Below are 14,392 nucleotides of genomic sequence, written 5' to 3'. Positions count from 1 at the left end.
CATCATTGCCATCATCATGCTTAAAGCTCCAAGGACAGTGTATAATCTTCTAGTGTAATTAGATGCATACATAAATATCATACAAGGTATCAGGACTGAGTGCCAAGAGACAGAGAGTGTACAGAAGGGCACTCAAGGTCCTTCTTGATATGGCTCTTGCTGACATATCCTTACTTCTGGCCTCTTTGCACCAAACTATAGCTATAATGAACTACTAAAATTCCCTGAATGCACTGTTTTTTATTTGTCTATTCTTTTGGACATACAGTAAATACTCATTATTCACAATAGTTATGCTCTGGAAAGTTGCAGCAAACATTGAATTAGTGAATACTGAACCACTGCTCCTAAGAGAAATATAGGGTTAGGTTCTTGAGAGCTGTTTGGTCACATTTTTGTCAACTGGTCATTGTAATACATAACCTTGTTTTATAGCTGTTTCTGTTTCAAGATATCTTATTAATTAAATATATATTGCTAAACTCATGCCTGAAGCTTATCTAACACATGTATTTTCTCTGTAAGACACATCACAGCCTCGGGACGCCTGGGTGGCTCAGTTGGTTAAGCATCTGCCTTCGGCTCAGGTCATGATCCCCGTGTCCTGGGATAGTCCTGCATGGGCTCCCTGTTCAGCAGAGAGTCTGCTTCCCACTGCTTGTGTGCGCTCATGCGCTCTGACCAAAAAAAAAAAAAAAAAAAAAAAAAAAGACACATCACAGCCTTCTTGCATTTAGGAGTACTAGACAGTACTTCAGCACTATACTAGGGGGACATTACAAGCAGTGCAATCACCAAAAAGCCCCCAGGAAGTGTGAAAACATGGCAATAAATATCATTCAAAAAGGAAAGCTGTTTACAGTATGAGAGCTGAAACAAGGCAGAATGTCACCTTGTTTGACATCAACTGGAAACACCTGGTTGGGTGACTCAAATATTCTGCCACTGTATACCAGTTGGTGAAGGACTACAAAAGCACCACAAGTATAGATATTGGGGTTACAAACAAATTTTAACAAGTAGGCGAATTCACAAATACGGAATCTGCAAATGAGGATCAACTCTACTAATGTTTTACCTAGGACGCCCTTCTCTTTCTTCAGAATTCACCTGGCCAACTCTTATGTGCCCTTCAGGACTCAGCTTAAGATGTGAGAAGCCTTGCCTGGCCCCAGCCATTCTGGTTAGATAAATCCTTAAAAATGCCCCCCTAGCTTCTGGACCTGCTTATTTGCTCATCAGGCTGTTTTACAATTGTTTACTTTTCTGTCTCCTCCGTTTGGCTGTAAGAGCTTTGGGGGCAGGAATCATCGTTTTTGGTTTTGAATCCAAGGCCTAATTCTATAAAAGCAGCTCATTAAACATTTGTTGAATTAACAGTCTTCAAGGAAGGGGGAGGACACTCCCTAAACTGGTTGAGAATGGCTATGGGTATGAAATCAGAGGTTTCATGAATAAAACAGCAAAGTGAGTGAAATTTTTAACTATTAGTTTAAAGGCTTTCAATGCAAAATTTGATTTTAACTTATTTCAAACTAATGGCTTTTTTTTTTCAGGTAGCATTAACTTCAACTCACATTGTGATAAGGACAGTTCTTGTTAAGTGATCTGATCCATTTTCTTATTAAGCCACTTTGAATTGCTTTTTAAAAAATAATTTGCCAATAAGAGCATCTTAACTGACAGTTACCCTTAGACATAAAAACATAGAAATTAAATACCAATTTTATTTTTATAGCTATTCTGATTTAGGACAAGTGCCTTTTACGTCAGATATGCATAACATTAATTTTAGAAAATCACTCGGAGACCAATGAGCTCCCCTTGGACCAACATAAAGCTCACTTCACTACACCATCCTCCTGCGCAGTCACTCCCCTCATCTCTGAAGATCTACGGAGACTAAAATGGAAAGGGTTTCAATTCAATCTCTCCCTGCTTTATATATGAAGCCCTGGGGCTGGAGTAAACTTTTCCTGCATACCTGCCTTCCCAGGTCCTTCTTGCATTAAAAATAAGAGCCAAGCCAAGAACAAAATGATTCTTTTGTTGCTAAATTCCTGGTTAAAGAGGATTCAAAAGCCAAAATATGTAGCAAAGATTTGAAAACCTGTATGTCCTCTCACACTGAATACCAATTTCCCCTTTTGATTCTTCCCACAATGCTGATTTACATGAATGAGATGAGAAAGACCTAACATTGACTCTTCATCTTGAAAGATTTCATCCCCACCTCAGAACAGCCATCTCCATGACAGACTCTCCCAATGGAATCCACAGTTTGCCCCAGTGAGAGATGCTAATGAACTACTCAGTGCTTCACTGTGGTCTATTTTCACTTGATATAATCTCTGACCAAACTGCTAATTTGCTCTGTCAATAAAAGCAAGGCCACAATTTATCCTATTCTTCTTACAAAAGGGAGTGAGTACTGGCTTTTCCCTAATTACTGAGAGTCCAAAGATAAATGATAACGAGCAAATACTGGGTGCTATAGCCCATCAGTTATTTCATCAGTAATTTAAAAAAGTGAAATAGAACTAAGGGGAAATATCATAAAGCATACTAAGGGTAAATTATGGTTTTCAGAAACTTTTATTTTAGTTACACATATATGTATGTAGGGATGTGTTTAGTGGGTAGTGACATAAAACATTTCTTTTTGTGGGTTTTGGGCAAAATCTGAAAGCCACTGTTGCAGCCCCTGATCCCTGATCTTAAGTGCTGACCTGCCCCGCCGCCCCCACCTCCACTCCCCCACTGCTGCTGAGAGCTGACGGTAGCTTTGGAAATGTGTGTAAGCACTTGTATTCGGGCACAGTGCTCCCTGCCAGTGGCTGATTCTGAACTTTGGGACTCCATTCTGAAGAAGAGAATATCTGCTTAGCCCCACGAAAATGGTGTATCTATTTTTTTAAAGATTGATTGATTTGCCAGAGAGAGAGAGTGAGAGAACACAAGCAGGGGGAGCGGCAGAGGGAGAGGGAGAAGCAGGCCCCCCGCTGAGCAGGGAGCCCAATGCCAATGCGGGGCTCGATCCCAGGACCCTGGGATCATGACCTGAGCCGAAGGCAGACGCTTAACTGAGCCACCCAGGTGCCTGGAGGTTTATCTGTTTTTAAGCACTCTGCAGGTGTAGCATTCATTTGGTACTTGAGTCTTCTTGCCAGTGCACGTCTTTTCTAACTAAACCTCAAAAACGGAGGACAGAGGCTACAGCACCTAGTGACAACTCTAGCACCTTATACACAGGAGATGCTCAATTAACATCCTTTGCATGAGCCCTTTCCCTCTGGCAGAATCCCTCTTTTGGAATCAAGGCCTACTGAGATCTGGCCAACTTAGGGACTGAAAAAGTTTTTGCTCTAGGCTTGCTTGCCTGGCCAAGGTATTTCACCAACTCTGCTACCTCCTCCTGTGCTAGTCTAGAGTAACTATCATTAGCTACAGATGGTTTACAGATTAGTTTTACTACAGTGTACAGCACTACAGCCAAGGCTGCATCTGTAAGTTTATGAACTCTATTAAACAAAGTAAGCTCTCATTATCTTATATAAGTAGACTACCCATTTTTCTTCGAGGTTAGACTTTATTTGATACTTACACTGCTCCTTAGGAAAAACTGACTCAAGAATTTCCAACTCCCTACAAACTACTCTACTTGATAAAACTGTTCTTTGCAGAAAGGGCTAACACCTTATATATTTGGTAAATGCATACTATTACCCATTTTACCTGACCTTAATGTGCTGGGATCACAGTATGCAAAACGTCTCAAAAAGTAAAACAATCAGAGGTGAGTGCTCTATACCTATAAATTCATACTAAACAAAACTAAACATTCCCAGCTTACACAGAAATAAAATCACACATTTGCTACCTGCTTATTCATTTCTGTGATGTTTATCCAGACTTTGTTCAAGCCCAGCTCCCCAGATTCAATCTTCTCGAGTTGTTTTTGTTCGCTGAGTAGTTCTTCATTAAGTTTGGGAATTTCTTGGAATGAACTTTTCTGATTAGATTCCACTAAAAGCAAAAATAAGAATAATAATAAATAACCACAGAGTACTCCCTTGATTCCAAGATGAAAAAATGATCTTACAGTAGGAAGGAAGACAGGTTAATAGAAGTCAATCCTGGTAGGATGACTGAATTCCTATCTACCAGCTACACTGTTTTTTCAAATTTATGTAAATATATAATTTTAATACTAAAGCACCATTTTTTTTTTTTTAAAGATTTTATTTATTTATTTATTTGAGACAGAGAGAATGAGAGACAGAGAGCATGAGAGGGAGGAGGGTCAGAGGGAGAAGCAGACTCCCCGCCGAGCAGGGAGCCCGATGCGGGACTCGATCCCGGGACTCCAGGATCATGACCTGAGCCGAAGGCAGTCACTTAACCGACTGAGCCACCCAGGCGCCCCCTAAAGCACCATTTTAACTGGGGCTATTTCACTACTGGGGGTACAACCTTTTAAAAGTCAGATGGCTAAAAATGACAACAAAGTATCAGCAGAAAGAGTTGGACTCTGTAATTTACTGTGATCCTGAGTAAATTACTCCAATTCTTTGAGCTCAGTTGCCTCATCTGTATTACAGAGATAAAATACACTTCACAGGATTTTTAGAATTAAGTGGAAAGAATGGTTGTAAAGTACAAAACAGGGCTAAGCAGGCATACAACAAGTGATAAATAAATATAAGTATTAACCAGAGCAATTAAGGAGCTTTGTGATTAGTCAGTGAAGATTTATAAACCTTACTCCATTAATGCTCAAGGTGATGTCCAAAGTTACCCTAAATGATTAAATCTAACTTTTTTTCTCTCTCAAACTGGTAAAATGCAAGATGGGTTCTTAACCACCTTTCAAGTGCTATTATGAGGATTACGATTTTAAATTTTTTTCATAAACAGCAAACAGTGTTTTCTTAGATCTTAAATCAACCCAAAAGCTCAAAGTGAAATAGAAGATAAAGGAACATGTTAGGTGAAGTGTAGGCTGATATTTGGCTTTCCTTTGGAAAACAGTATCTCCTGACTGGTTTAGAGATTTGCCAGCCTGAAGGCAGAGGCCTGAAAGAGTGCTTTCTCCTCTGTCTTTAAAAAGTATTTTTCCTTTTTATGAAAAATAAAATATTGATCATGGCTGGTCCTCCAGAATAAAGCCCACATCATTTTTTTTAAAGCTACAGATTGCCCGATTAGTTGTTATATACTTTCTTTAAAACCAAAAAAAACTGGCATACAGGACAGATACAAAACAACTGACTAAAATTTAAGTGCCATGATTTTTTTTGTTCCTCTCTGTGGGGTCAGCATTTGGAATACACCTGGCCATTTTAGGCACTCGGTAAGTATCACTGACTGCATGCTCCCAACCACATTTCTCATCACTTTACCTTCCTGTTCGATCTGTTTTCTGGTAAAGTGGATTCTCCAGACACACCAACCTTTTTAAGTCTCAGTGACTCTATACACACTATTCTTTCTGCCTAGATGTCCTTGGCTTGCCCCTTCTCCATTTCTGTTACCTTAGCCTAGTTAGTTTCTTTTAAGATTCACCACAAATAGCTGGGCTCCCAGGTTGGACGCCCACCACCACTTCACCATTCCAAACTCTATCTAGCACTTAACACACTGTGCTGTAACTATTTACTCATGTGTCTCCTTTAGCAGACTAAGAGAGAGAAAGAGCTGCTTAAGGATAAGGACCAGAACTTATTTGTCATGTATTTCCAGGGCCCAGCACAGTGCCAGGTATACAGAAGCACTCCAATGCCTTTCCAGGGAAATAATTGTAGGGTATGAAATGGAGTTAATGTTGTCCTATTAAGTTAAACAAAGAAAATTCAATCAAACAAACTCAACAACAAAAAACCCCAGCAAAAATCAGGGGCGGGGTGGTGAAGGATCCCTGCCAGAAACAAGCCCACTCTCTCAAAATTCAGATTTTTTTGTTTTTTAAGATTTTATTTATTTATTTGACAGACAGAGACACAGTGAGAGAAGGAACACAAGCAGGGGGAGTGGGAGAGGGAGAAGCAGGCTTCCCGCTGAGCAGAGACACCAATGTGGGGCTCGATCCCAGGACCCCGGGATCATGACCTGAGCCAAAGGCAGATGCTTAACGACTGAGCCATCCAGGTACCCCCAGATTTATTTAAAAAAATATATTTTTATTAATTTTTCAAAAATATGCACGAAAGGATTTCTTTATAAATGAAAGATTTCCCTCAGTGCTTTTAATGCAACATTTGGTTTACACTGGTTTGCAGGAATTTTGTCAGTATAAATTAATACTGTAAGAGTAAGAAAAGAAAGAAAAGAAAAATGATTTTCTTTTACATTTTCAGTGAGGTTGTAAAGTAAAACTTATCCCACACATCTGCCATTCTCAGGTGGTCAAATGTCCCAAGTGGGGGGTGGGGGTGGGGGTCTCTGTCCCACGGTCTAGACGAAAGAAATAGAAGGTAGAAGTAGAAGAGGAAATAAGACAAATACATAAATAACCTGGGTTGCAGTTATTAACTAACAACATATTAAGCTGACAAGTCCTGAAAACCCTCTGGATACTTAGGATTGTATGAGCCAAGAGAGGATCATTTTCATTACATGACTTGGGGCTTTTTAGGAGAGAGTAGCCTAGTCAAGGCACTTTGGCTACATAAATGGGAGGAAGTGCAGCAAACAACTTATTATAATTTATGTTCTTTCAACATGGAAAGCAACTCATTTACAATCTAGTGTATTAATACTCAAAAGAACTTACCTAGTTCTTTTCCTGATCTCTAAGACCAGGAAGTAGAGATTTCTGCATACACTCTTTAGACAGAACACATATAATGCTAACAGCAATATTTTAAACTTAAACGTCTTTAGTTTGCATAAACTTTTATGTAATCATTCAACTATTGAGTCCCTATCATGTGCCCAGCCCTGCACTCAGCACTAGTGCACGCTGAAGACCCTGAGGCGCTCAGTCTGGGGGGGGGGGGGGGCGCGGGGGGCAAGGTGTCACCACGGAATTACTACGCAGTGGGATGGATGGTATGACAGAGAGATGCCCAAAGTGCTCTGGTAGCATAAATATGTCTTTGGGTTTTATGGATGGGAAAATGAAGGCTCAAAAAGAAGAAGTGATTTAACCACATTTTACAGTTAGTAATGAGCAACCCAGGATTCGACAAACATTCTGCTCTTAGGACCAGCACTCTCTCTAGTATACTCCAGCTGTCAGCCACTTACACCCTAATGCCCTCATTACCACAATTTTTAAGTTCTGTACTAAATGACCAACTGCTACCCTGCCTGTGTGACCGAAAAGGAAACAGCCTGATTTATTCTTTCCTTCTCTTCTAAATTCTCTTCCCCCACTCTAGCGTTTCATTGTTGAGTGACAGGGAGAGATGGCTGAGAACAGAATCTTCCTTAGAATAATTGTGGAGGTCTTCGGAAGTACCTGGTTCTGGAAAGAATACTAAGTTTCAAGACCAGTGAATACCTGCAGCTTAAGGATCAAGTTGTTCCTTGACCACAAGGAAAAATACCAAGTCTATCTGTTTTGCTTTCTATTTCAGATATTCCAGCAATCCTGCCTCCTTTCCTGACAAGTGTCTTTGAAAATTTGAAATAAAGAACAAGGGCTCTGAATTTCTCAAAAAGGTATTAAAGCCAGACCAGCAGGTGGTCTTCTTTGAATCCATGACTTCACTGTCCTCTTGAAAAACAACAAATAAAAATAAACTTACTGAAATATATCTAAAGTAGAAATGTAATTCAAAGAAAGACTATTTAAGCTTAACAAGACTGACCTCATTTACTCAAGATGATGGTTTTCACACAAAGCTATTGGACAAGTGGTCCACAGTGGTTCAGCCAATGGACTGACTATGCCCCAGGCTCCACCCCCTTGAAATCCTGCTTTAGACATTACAGGGCTGGCATTTCTATTGCAGCAAACGAAAGATGACAAAGCAGCTGGACTGACAATTCCAAATCTGCTTCATTCAGCTAGATGACAAATGTAATCAGGATCCCAGGGGCCTGTTGCTCAGTGGTAGAAAGCAGGTCTCACAGTTCAGGGTACAAGTCCTGGCATCTCCTGAATATAGTGTTTCCAGGGATTGGTATTAACGAGTATTCAACAAATATTTGTCGACTGATTGACTGCCAGGTCTATTACCTGTATACACTTCAAATATACATTTCTAAAAAAAGAAATTCCCTGAAAAGCTCAGCCAAGGTATAAATTACATGGGTGTCCTGTAAACACAGGCACAGAGCAGTCAGGGAAAGGAATCCCTGGAGTGTAGAAGTGAGCAAAGTTTTGAAATGTATAAATAAATAATTGCTATATGTGATCAAAACAAGCTGTAGCACAAACCTAGGAGGCCCAATTAATTACAGAGAGATGAGGGCACAGACAGGTGTCTTTAGTGATTATTTATAGTTAAACACTGTTTCTGAGAACCTCATTTCCAAGTATGATTACCACTTACAAAGAAAACATGGCCTTAAAAACATTTTGCAATACTGGTATGGACAACCATTAAGGAAGAAAATTAACTAGAATACAAAATCTCATTCTTTCTTATACTGTACTCTGATTCCACCAGTTGATTAAACATATAAGTCAAGATGATTCTGGCAGAGAATTGTGCTTTACCCTACTCCTTTCCTTGAATCAGAAGAAAACATTTTTTTCAAGCAACATTACTAAGAACATCATTAACACAGCAACTAAGGATTAGCTGTCCCTAGGTCAGGTTCAGAACTTGAATAACTGCAGGCAGCAAAGAGAAGCTGGGGTGAAGGAAGGCCTGGAAGTTGTGATCTCCTAAGGCTTAAGATGGGAAGTGAGGACACAACTTTAATTCCAGTTCTGGGGCCAGATTTTGTTGACCTTGAGAAAGCCTAGTGGTCAGTTTCCCCATGTGTTAATGCTGCTAAACTTAAGGCATTTGTGATTAACTTGAAACTGGTTCTTTAGCTTAGAAAATTAACCCTTGTGGGCGCCTGGGTGGCTCAGTTGGTTAAGCGACTGCCTTCGGCTCAGGTCATGATCCTGGAGTCCCGGGATCGAGTCCCCCATCGGGCTCCCTGTTCAGCAGGGAGTCTGCTTCTCCCTCTACCCTCCCCCCTCTCATGCTCTATCTCATTCTCTCTCAAATAAATAAATAAAATCTTAAAAAAAAAAAAAAGAAAATTAACCCTTGAAACCTAGAACCAAAGATCGGTTTGCTAAAGGAAGATAGGTCAAATGTGGCTGAAGCTACTCTGCAAACACACCTTTCAGATGAAGTACCTTGAATGTGGCAAAATACAACTTTGTAATTTAGAAACTATAAAACTCCTCAACTTAAAAAGTCTCTTAAGCTTTAAAACTCACGAGACAAATATTTATTTGTCATTTGGTACACAGTAAGCACCCCATAAATGCTAGCTATTATTATTGTCCATTCCATACGTTTTTCTTAAGCAGGAAGTTGTTTGACAGACACTCCCACATTGTTTCTCAAATGGCCCTGTGAGGAGGAAGGAAACAGCCCAATGTTGCTATTGCCATTTTATACTTGGGGAAGTATACTTGGGGAAGTATAAAGTGGCAACAGGTGGAGGTTAACCAAGGTTCTAGAATCCTGGACCTTAGCACTTCCTTTCTGCACCTTAGGTGTTGACCGCAATGCCATTATTTCAGATGCTATTTGTCCTGATGGTGCATAAGCACTGTTTTTTGTTTGTAGGTTTAAAAACTAGCAAACAAACAACTGTTCCCATATTCAAGCTGACAGCTAAGAAAGAGTATAAGAAGGCTGGAAGGAATATATAATTGCTTCATCAGAGTGGGCAAAACTATTCAGCGTGGTCCACTTTGTGGACCTAGAACCTGGAAACAAGATAACACTCTGAAAAGGGCAACCACTTACTTGTTCTAAATTTTTCCTTGAGGGCATCCAGATCCTCCTTCAGGGCAACTTGCATCCACACCAAGCCAACGCAGGCCACAACACAGGCGGCAAGGATGACAAAAGCACAGAGGGGATAACAGATCTTGCAGCATCGTAAATAGTCTCCCCTGATCATAAGAACAAATTCAACCAGGAGTACAAGAGTGATTATGAGTACAGCTGTATTAGAAATAGCATACATGTGTCACCATATAGCTATTTACAAGGGAACACTGGGTACCACATTCTTAAATCTGAAGAGCAGACTGCAAGTGACTAAATAACATGACCCATGAAGAGCTCATCTTTTGGATACAAAGGTTTCAAACTTCACATGAGAGAGAAAGAGGTCTTGTGGGCATTGCAGCCCACAACCGTCATCATGGATTCAGGTCTTTGGGGACAAGTTCAGGTTAGGAAAGTGTCAAGACCAGATCTTCTCTGCAATAAATTACAGCACTGTAATTTACCTATCTATTTCTTTCTTTCCAACATGGATCCCCTCTGGGGGAGCCTGTTTCAGATTACTGAAACTTCATAAACTTTTGAGCAAGTTTTACTGCAAATGAATGAAAGAAATAGGAACTGTAGGTTTAAGTGGACACCTGGTGCACTCTAGCTTATTGGTTTAGAAGGCAGGAAACACGGAAAGGGGTTAGATTTCACACCAAACTTCAACTAGCACTCAAGGTCTAAACTAACTCAACAGGGCAACTATCCCAGTGGAACTGTTCCATTTCATCAGACCTTCATATCCCAAATCTAAGATTGCCCTTAACTACTTAACCTGACAAAGCTCATTAGAAACCAAACTCTTCCGTTAACAAAATAAAAGAACAAAGACACTCTAAACAAAGAAAAAAACCTCAAAGCATTTAATCTCTTTCAGCACCCCAACCTTCTGCCTAGCCCTTGCTTCCACATCCTCAGCACAATATTTTCTTTCAGTGTGCTCCCTGAGAGGGTCCAACCTTCAAGATTCCCTTCAGCCTTCTGCCCCCCTGGGCCCCAATTCCCAATGTCCTCAAAGCTCACTACTGGATTTGCCTAGTGGCTGCATCATCTAAAAGTGGTTTGGGAAGAAGTTGCCTCTTCTTTTTGTTTCCTACCCTCCACGTACTCTCGAGGCTCATACTTTTGTAAGTTCCTCACCATATCCCCTCACCTTCAAGATCTGGACTGCAAAGAATAACCTGAAGTCTTAAAGTCCCTGTCTCTACTACACTTTTAAAAAAGGTCTAGTCCCAAAAGTTTCTTTGCTCCCAGGTACCTCTTCTTAGCTTTTCTGCCACCCCCAACTTGGGTCTCTCTGGGCTCTTGGCACATTCCCGTCAGTATCTCCACCCTAGATTCAGAGTTCTTCCTACACTTACAGACAGATCTCTAACTTATCCTTCATTCAGAACCCGAGCTCATCACCCTAACATCTTTTCTTTCTGTTTGCCGTCCAAGGTCTACACCCTTTTTCCTTTCTAAGTACACCCTTCTCCTTCCTTTCAATTTTCCCCCTTGGTAGTATAAGGAAATGCCTTTTCCCCCATGCCACCCCTCACCACTGCATCACTCACTTGACAAAACGAGAGCGATTTTCAACTAAACCGAATTCCTCTTCCTCCTCGGAGCTGGATTCAGAGTCTGAGTCAGGAGGCTCAGTGCGAAGGAGGCGGTGGCCTGAGCCTTTCTTGGGCTTCTTTCTCCGACTGTCCCCAGCCAAGCCGATCAATGCATTGAGCTCTTTGCGCTTCTTCATCTTTTTGTGTGGGGTGAGTGGTGCACCCACTCCTGAGCTGCCAGGGTCGTACCCGATGCCCAATTCTCTTGCTACCTTGGAGCTGCCTTCCAGGGTGGGGAATTTGGGCCAGAGCCCTGGGTCAGTCCCACCCAGGGGTGGGACTGACCAGATCCACTGGGGGCTAGAGATTGGAGCCCAGAGGAAAGTGGAACTCAGATGGGTGGGGGAAGTCACACAGAGATGGCCAGGCAGCTGGTGATAAAAATGGGTAAGGCTCTGGGCATGGAGTCTCAGATAAGAGGGTGGTAAGGGGAGCAACCTTTATCTTCCGATAGGTATGTAATATTTCTAAGTGTGCTCCAGGAGCTGAGGAAAGACACACCGATGGGTGTTTTGGCCTTCCGGGGGACTTCCAGTAGAGAGCGAAAAGAAACTTGTTCTTGAATGGGAGAAAAGGGGGAGGTGAAGAGCTAGACAGTGAGAACGCGCTAGTCGCTCCCTAGCTGGAGAGGCGGCAGCAGAAGGGGGCTCGCAGCCGCTGCAACCCCGACACAGCTTGGGCGCCAAGAAAATGACGGGGTCTTAGGGTGATCACCGTTCTTCGGCCTCCGCCTTGAGTTTGAAGGGGGCCCGAGACTGAGGAAGGCCTAGAGCACGGCTCGGAGGGCTCAGCCTGCCAAGTGCCAGTTCCGCACCTGGGAGACCCCAGCCTTGCTGTCTGGGCCTGGGGGGTAGGGCGGTGCGGAGGGGCGACGGCGGCTCAGCCCACCTGAAGCGCTCCCGCCCAGAGTTTGAGGTGTTCTGGCAACTCTCGGCAACTCACACGCGCCGCCTCCACTCCAGCCGCGACTCCAGCCCCCGCTCCGGCTGCAACCGCAGCTGCTCCCAACTTGCTGGTGGTGGTGGCGGCGGCAGCGGCCGCGGGCTCCAAACCCGGGCCATCGCTCCAGCCCCAGCTCACTTCCTCTTTGGCAGCAGCCGCCGGCACCGCCTGCCAGTAAGCCGCGCTTCCATTGGCCATTTGCCGGGTGACGTCACACCAGGGGGCGCGAGTGGCGGCGGGAGGCGGGGCGTTAAAGGTGCCGTGGCTCCGGCGGGGGGCTGGGTCTCGCCTACCAGTTGAGGAAGCCCCGCCCCCAGGAAGGCCACCTGGGAGCAGCGGCTCACCTGGCCCGGGGCGGAGTTTTCTTTCGCGAGGAGCAGGGGTACTGGCAGGCAAAACACCCAGCTGCTCGACATGCTTGGAAAGTTCCTTGGAAAGATCCTCCTTGTGATCTGGGCTGACACAGCCTAGAAGCTCCGCCCTTCTGACTCGCTTGCTGTTTATGAAAAGTTTAGGCGTGGTACAGATTAATGGCCGAATTGAATACATTCATTCATTCCATAAATATTTATTGAGAGCTTACTACTTGTCAGGAGCAGCTCTGACACTGAGGACATAGCGATGAACTAAATAACCATCCGCTTTTCTGCGTAGGATTGCCAGATTAAAAAAAAAAAAATACAGGACACCAGGAAAACTTGAATTTCAGATCAACAACGAATTTTTTTTCAAAGTATAAGTATATCCCATGCAACATCTGGGACATCTTCATAATGAAAAGTTAATTCTTTTTTTAATCTAAAATTCAAGTTTAACTGGGTGTCCCGTATTTTATTTTATTTTTAAGATTTTATTTATTTATTCATGAGAGACAGAGAGAGAGAGAGAGGCAGAGAGAGAAGCAGGCTCCCAAGGAGCAGGGAGCCCGATGCGGGACTCGATCCCAGGACCCTGGGATCATGACCTGAGCCGAAGGCAGACGCTTAACCATCTGAGCCACCCAGGTGCCCTGGGTGTCCCGTATTTTATCTGTCAACCCCATTTCTGCAGCTTATACTTTAGTGGGAGGAGAGCAACAATAGGCAAATACATCAAATGTCAGGAGGTGATGAATGTTATGAGGAAAATTGAAATATGATAAGGGGATAGGGAGTGGCTCATGATAAGGGGACGTTTGGTCAGATACCAGGAGGAAGGCAGGGAAGGAGTTGTGTAATGGCCTTGAGGAAGAAGTGACCTGGAAGATCTGGTGTGGCCGGACCTGAAGAACAAAGAGGAGAGTGGTAGGAAATAAGGACAGACAAGCATCAGGGGCCAGATCTTGTGGGGCTTTATGGACGATAGACCATAGGCCAAGACTTGGGGAAACCATTGGTGCTTAAAGCTATGTCAAAATTTCAGAAATAACAGGGCACCTGGGTGGTTCAGTCGTTAAGCATCTGCCTTCGGCTCAGGTCATGATTCCAGGGTCCTGGGGTTGAGTCCCGCATGGGGCTCCCTGCTCAGTAGGAAGCCTGCTTCTCCCTCTCCCACTCCCCCTGTTTGTGTTCCTGCTCTCGCTATCTTACTCTCTGTCAAATAAATAAATAAAATCTTTAAAAAAATTTTTTCAGAAATAACAGAAGTAAAACCAACGGATCATAGAGGTAGTAATTAGTAAAAGTGTATTGTGCACACACCAAAAAGACAGTTTGCAAACTAGGAGCACTCAAACCAAATCTTGGAATTAGGCTCAGGAGTATATTGTTATAGAGAAGCTTGAATAGTGACAAAATAGTGACTGTTTATTCTTCACAGTGATTGATTATAAATATTAAAATTTTCTTGAGTGATAGGGAATTGGCCAGTGGTTACCTCCTATCAACCTTGGGAAACAGTCTTAGTTTT

General features: G+C 42.7%; 1 protein-coding gene across 2 annotated transcripts in view; it reads right to left on the bottom strand.

Moving 5' to 3' along the window:
- Positions 1 to 12,659, bottom strand: part of EFCAB14 (EF-hand calcium binding domain 14) — a 38,633-nt gene extending 25,974 nt beyond the window's left edge. For both annotated transcript variants that reach the window (XM_045897752.3, XM_045897753.3), the window contains exons 1-3: positions 11,519 to 12,659; positions 9,930 to 10,078; positions 3,881 to 4,026 (exon numbers count right to left, since the gene is read on the bottom strand). In XM_045897752.3, the coding sequence (XP_045753708.2) occupies positions 3,881 to 4,026; positions 9,930 to 10,078; positions 11,519 to 11,700 (477 nt within the window). In that variant the 5' untranslated portion in view covers positions 11,701 to 12,659. The remainder of the gene's footprint in view (positions 1 to 3,880; positions 4,027 to 9,929; positions 10,079 to 11,518) is intronic.
- Between the last annotated feature and the right edge of the window lie 1,733 nt (positions 12,660 to 14,392).

The sequence above is a fragment of the Mirounga angustirostris genome, unplaced genomic scaffold (assembly GCF_029215605.1).
Source record: "Mirounga angustirostris isolate CCGP_5_RB_7025 unplaced genomic scaffold, mMirAng1.0.hap1 SCAF_4, whole genome shotgun sequence".
Taxonomy (NCBI): Eukaryota; Metazoa; Chordata; class Mammalia; order Carnivora; family Phocidae; genus Mirounga; species Mirounga angustirostris.
Note: the sequence above shows the minus strand (reverse complement) of the source record. Positions and strands in the feature narration are given on the sequence as shown.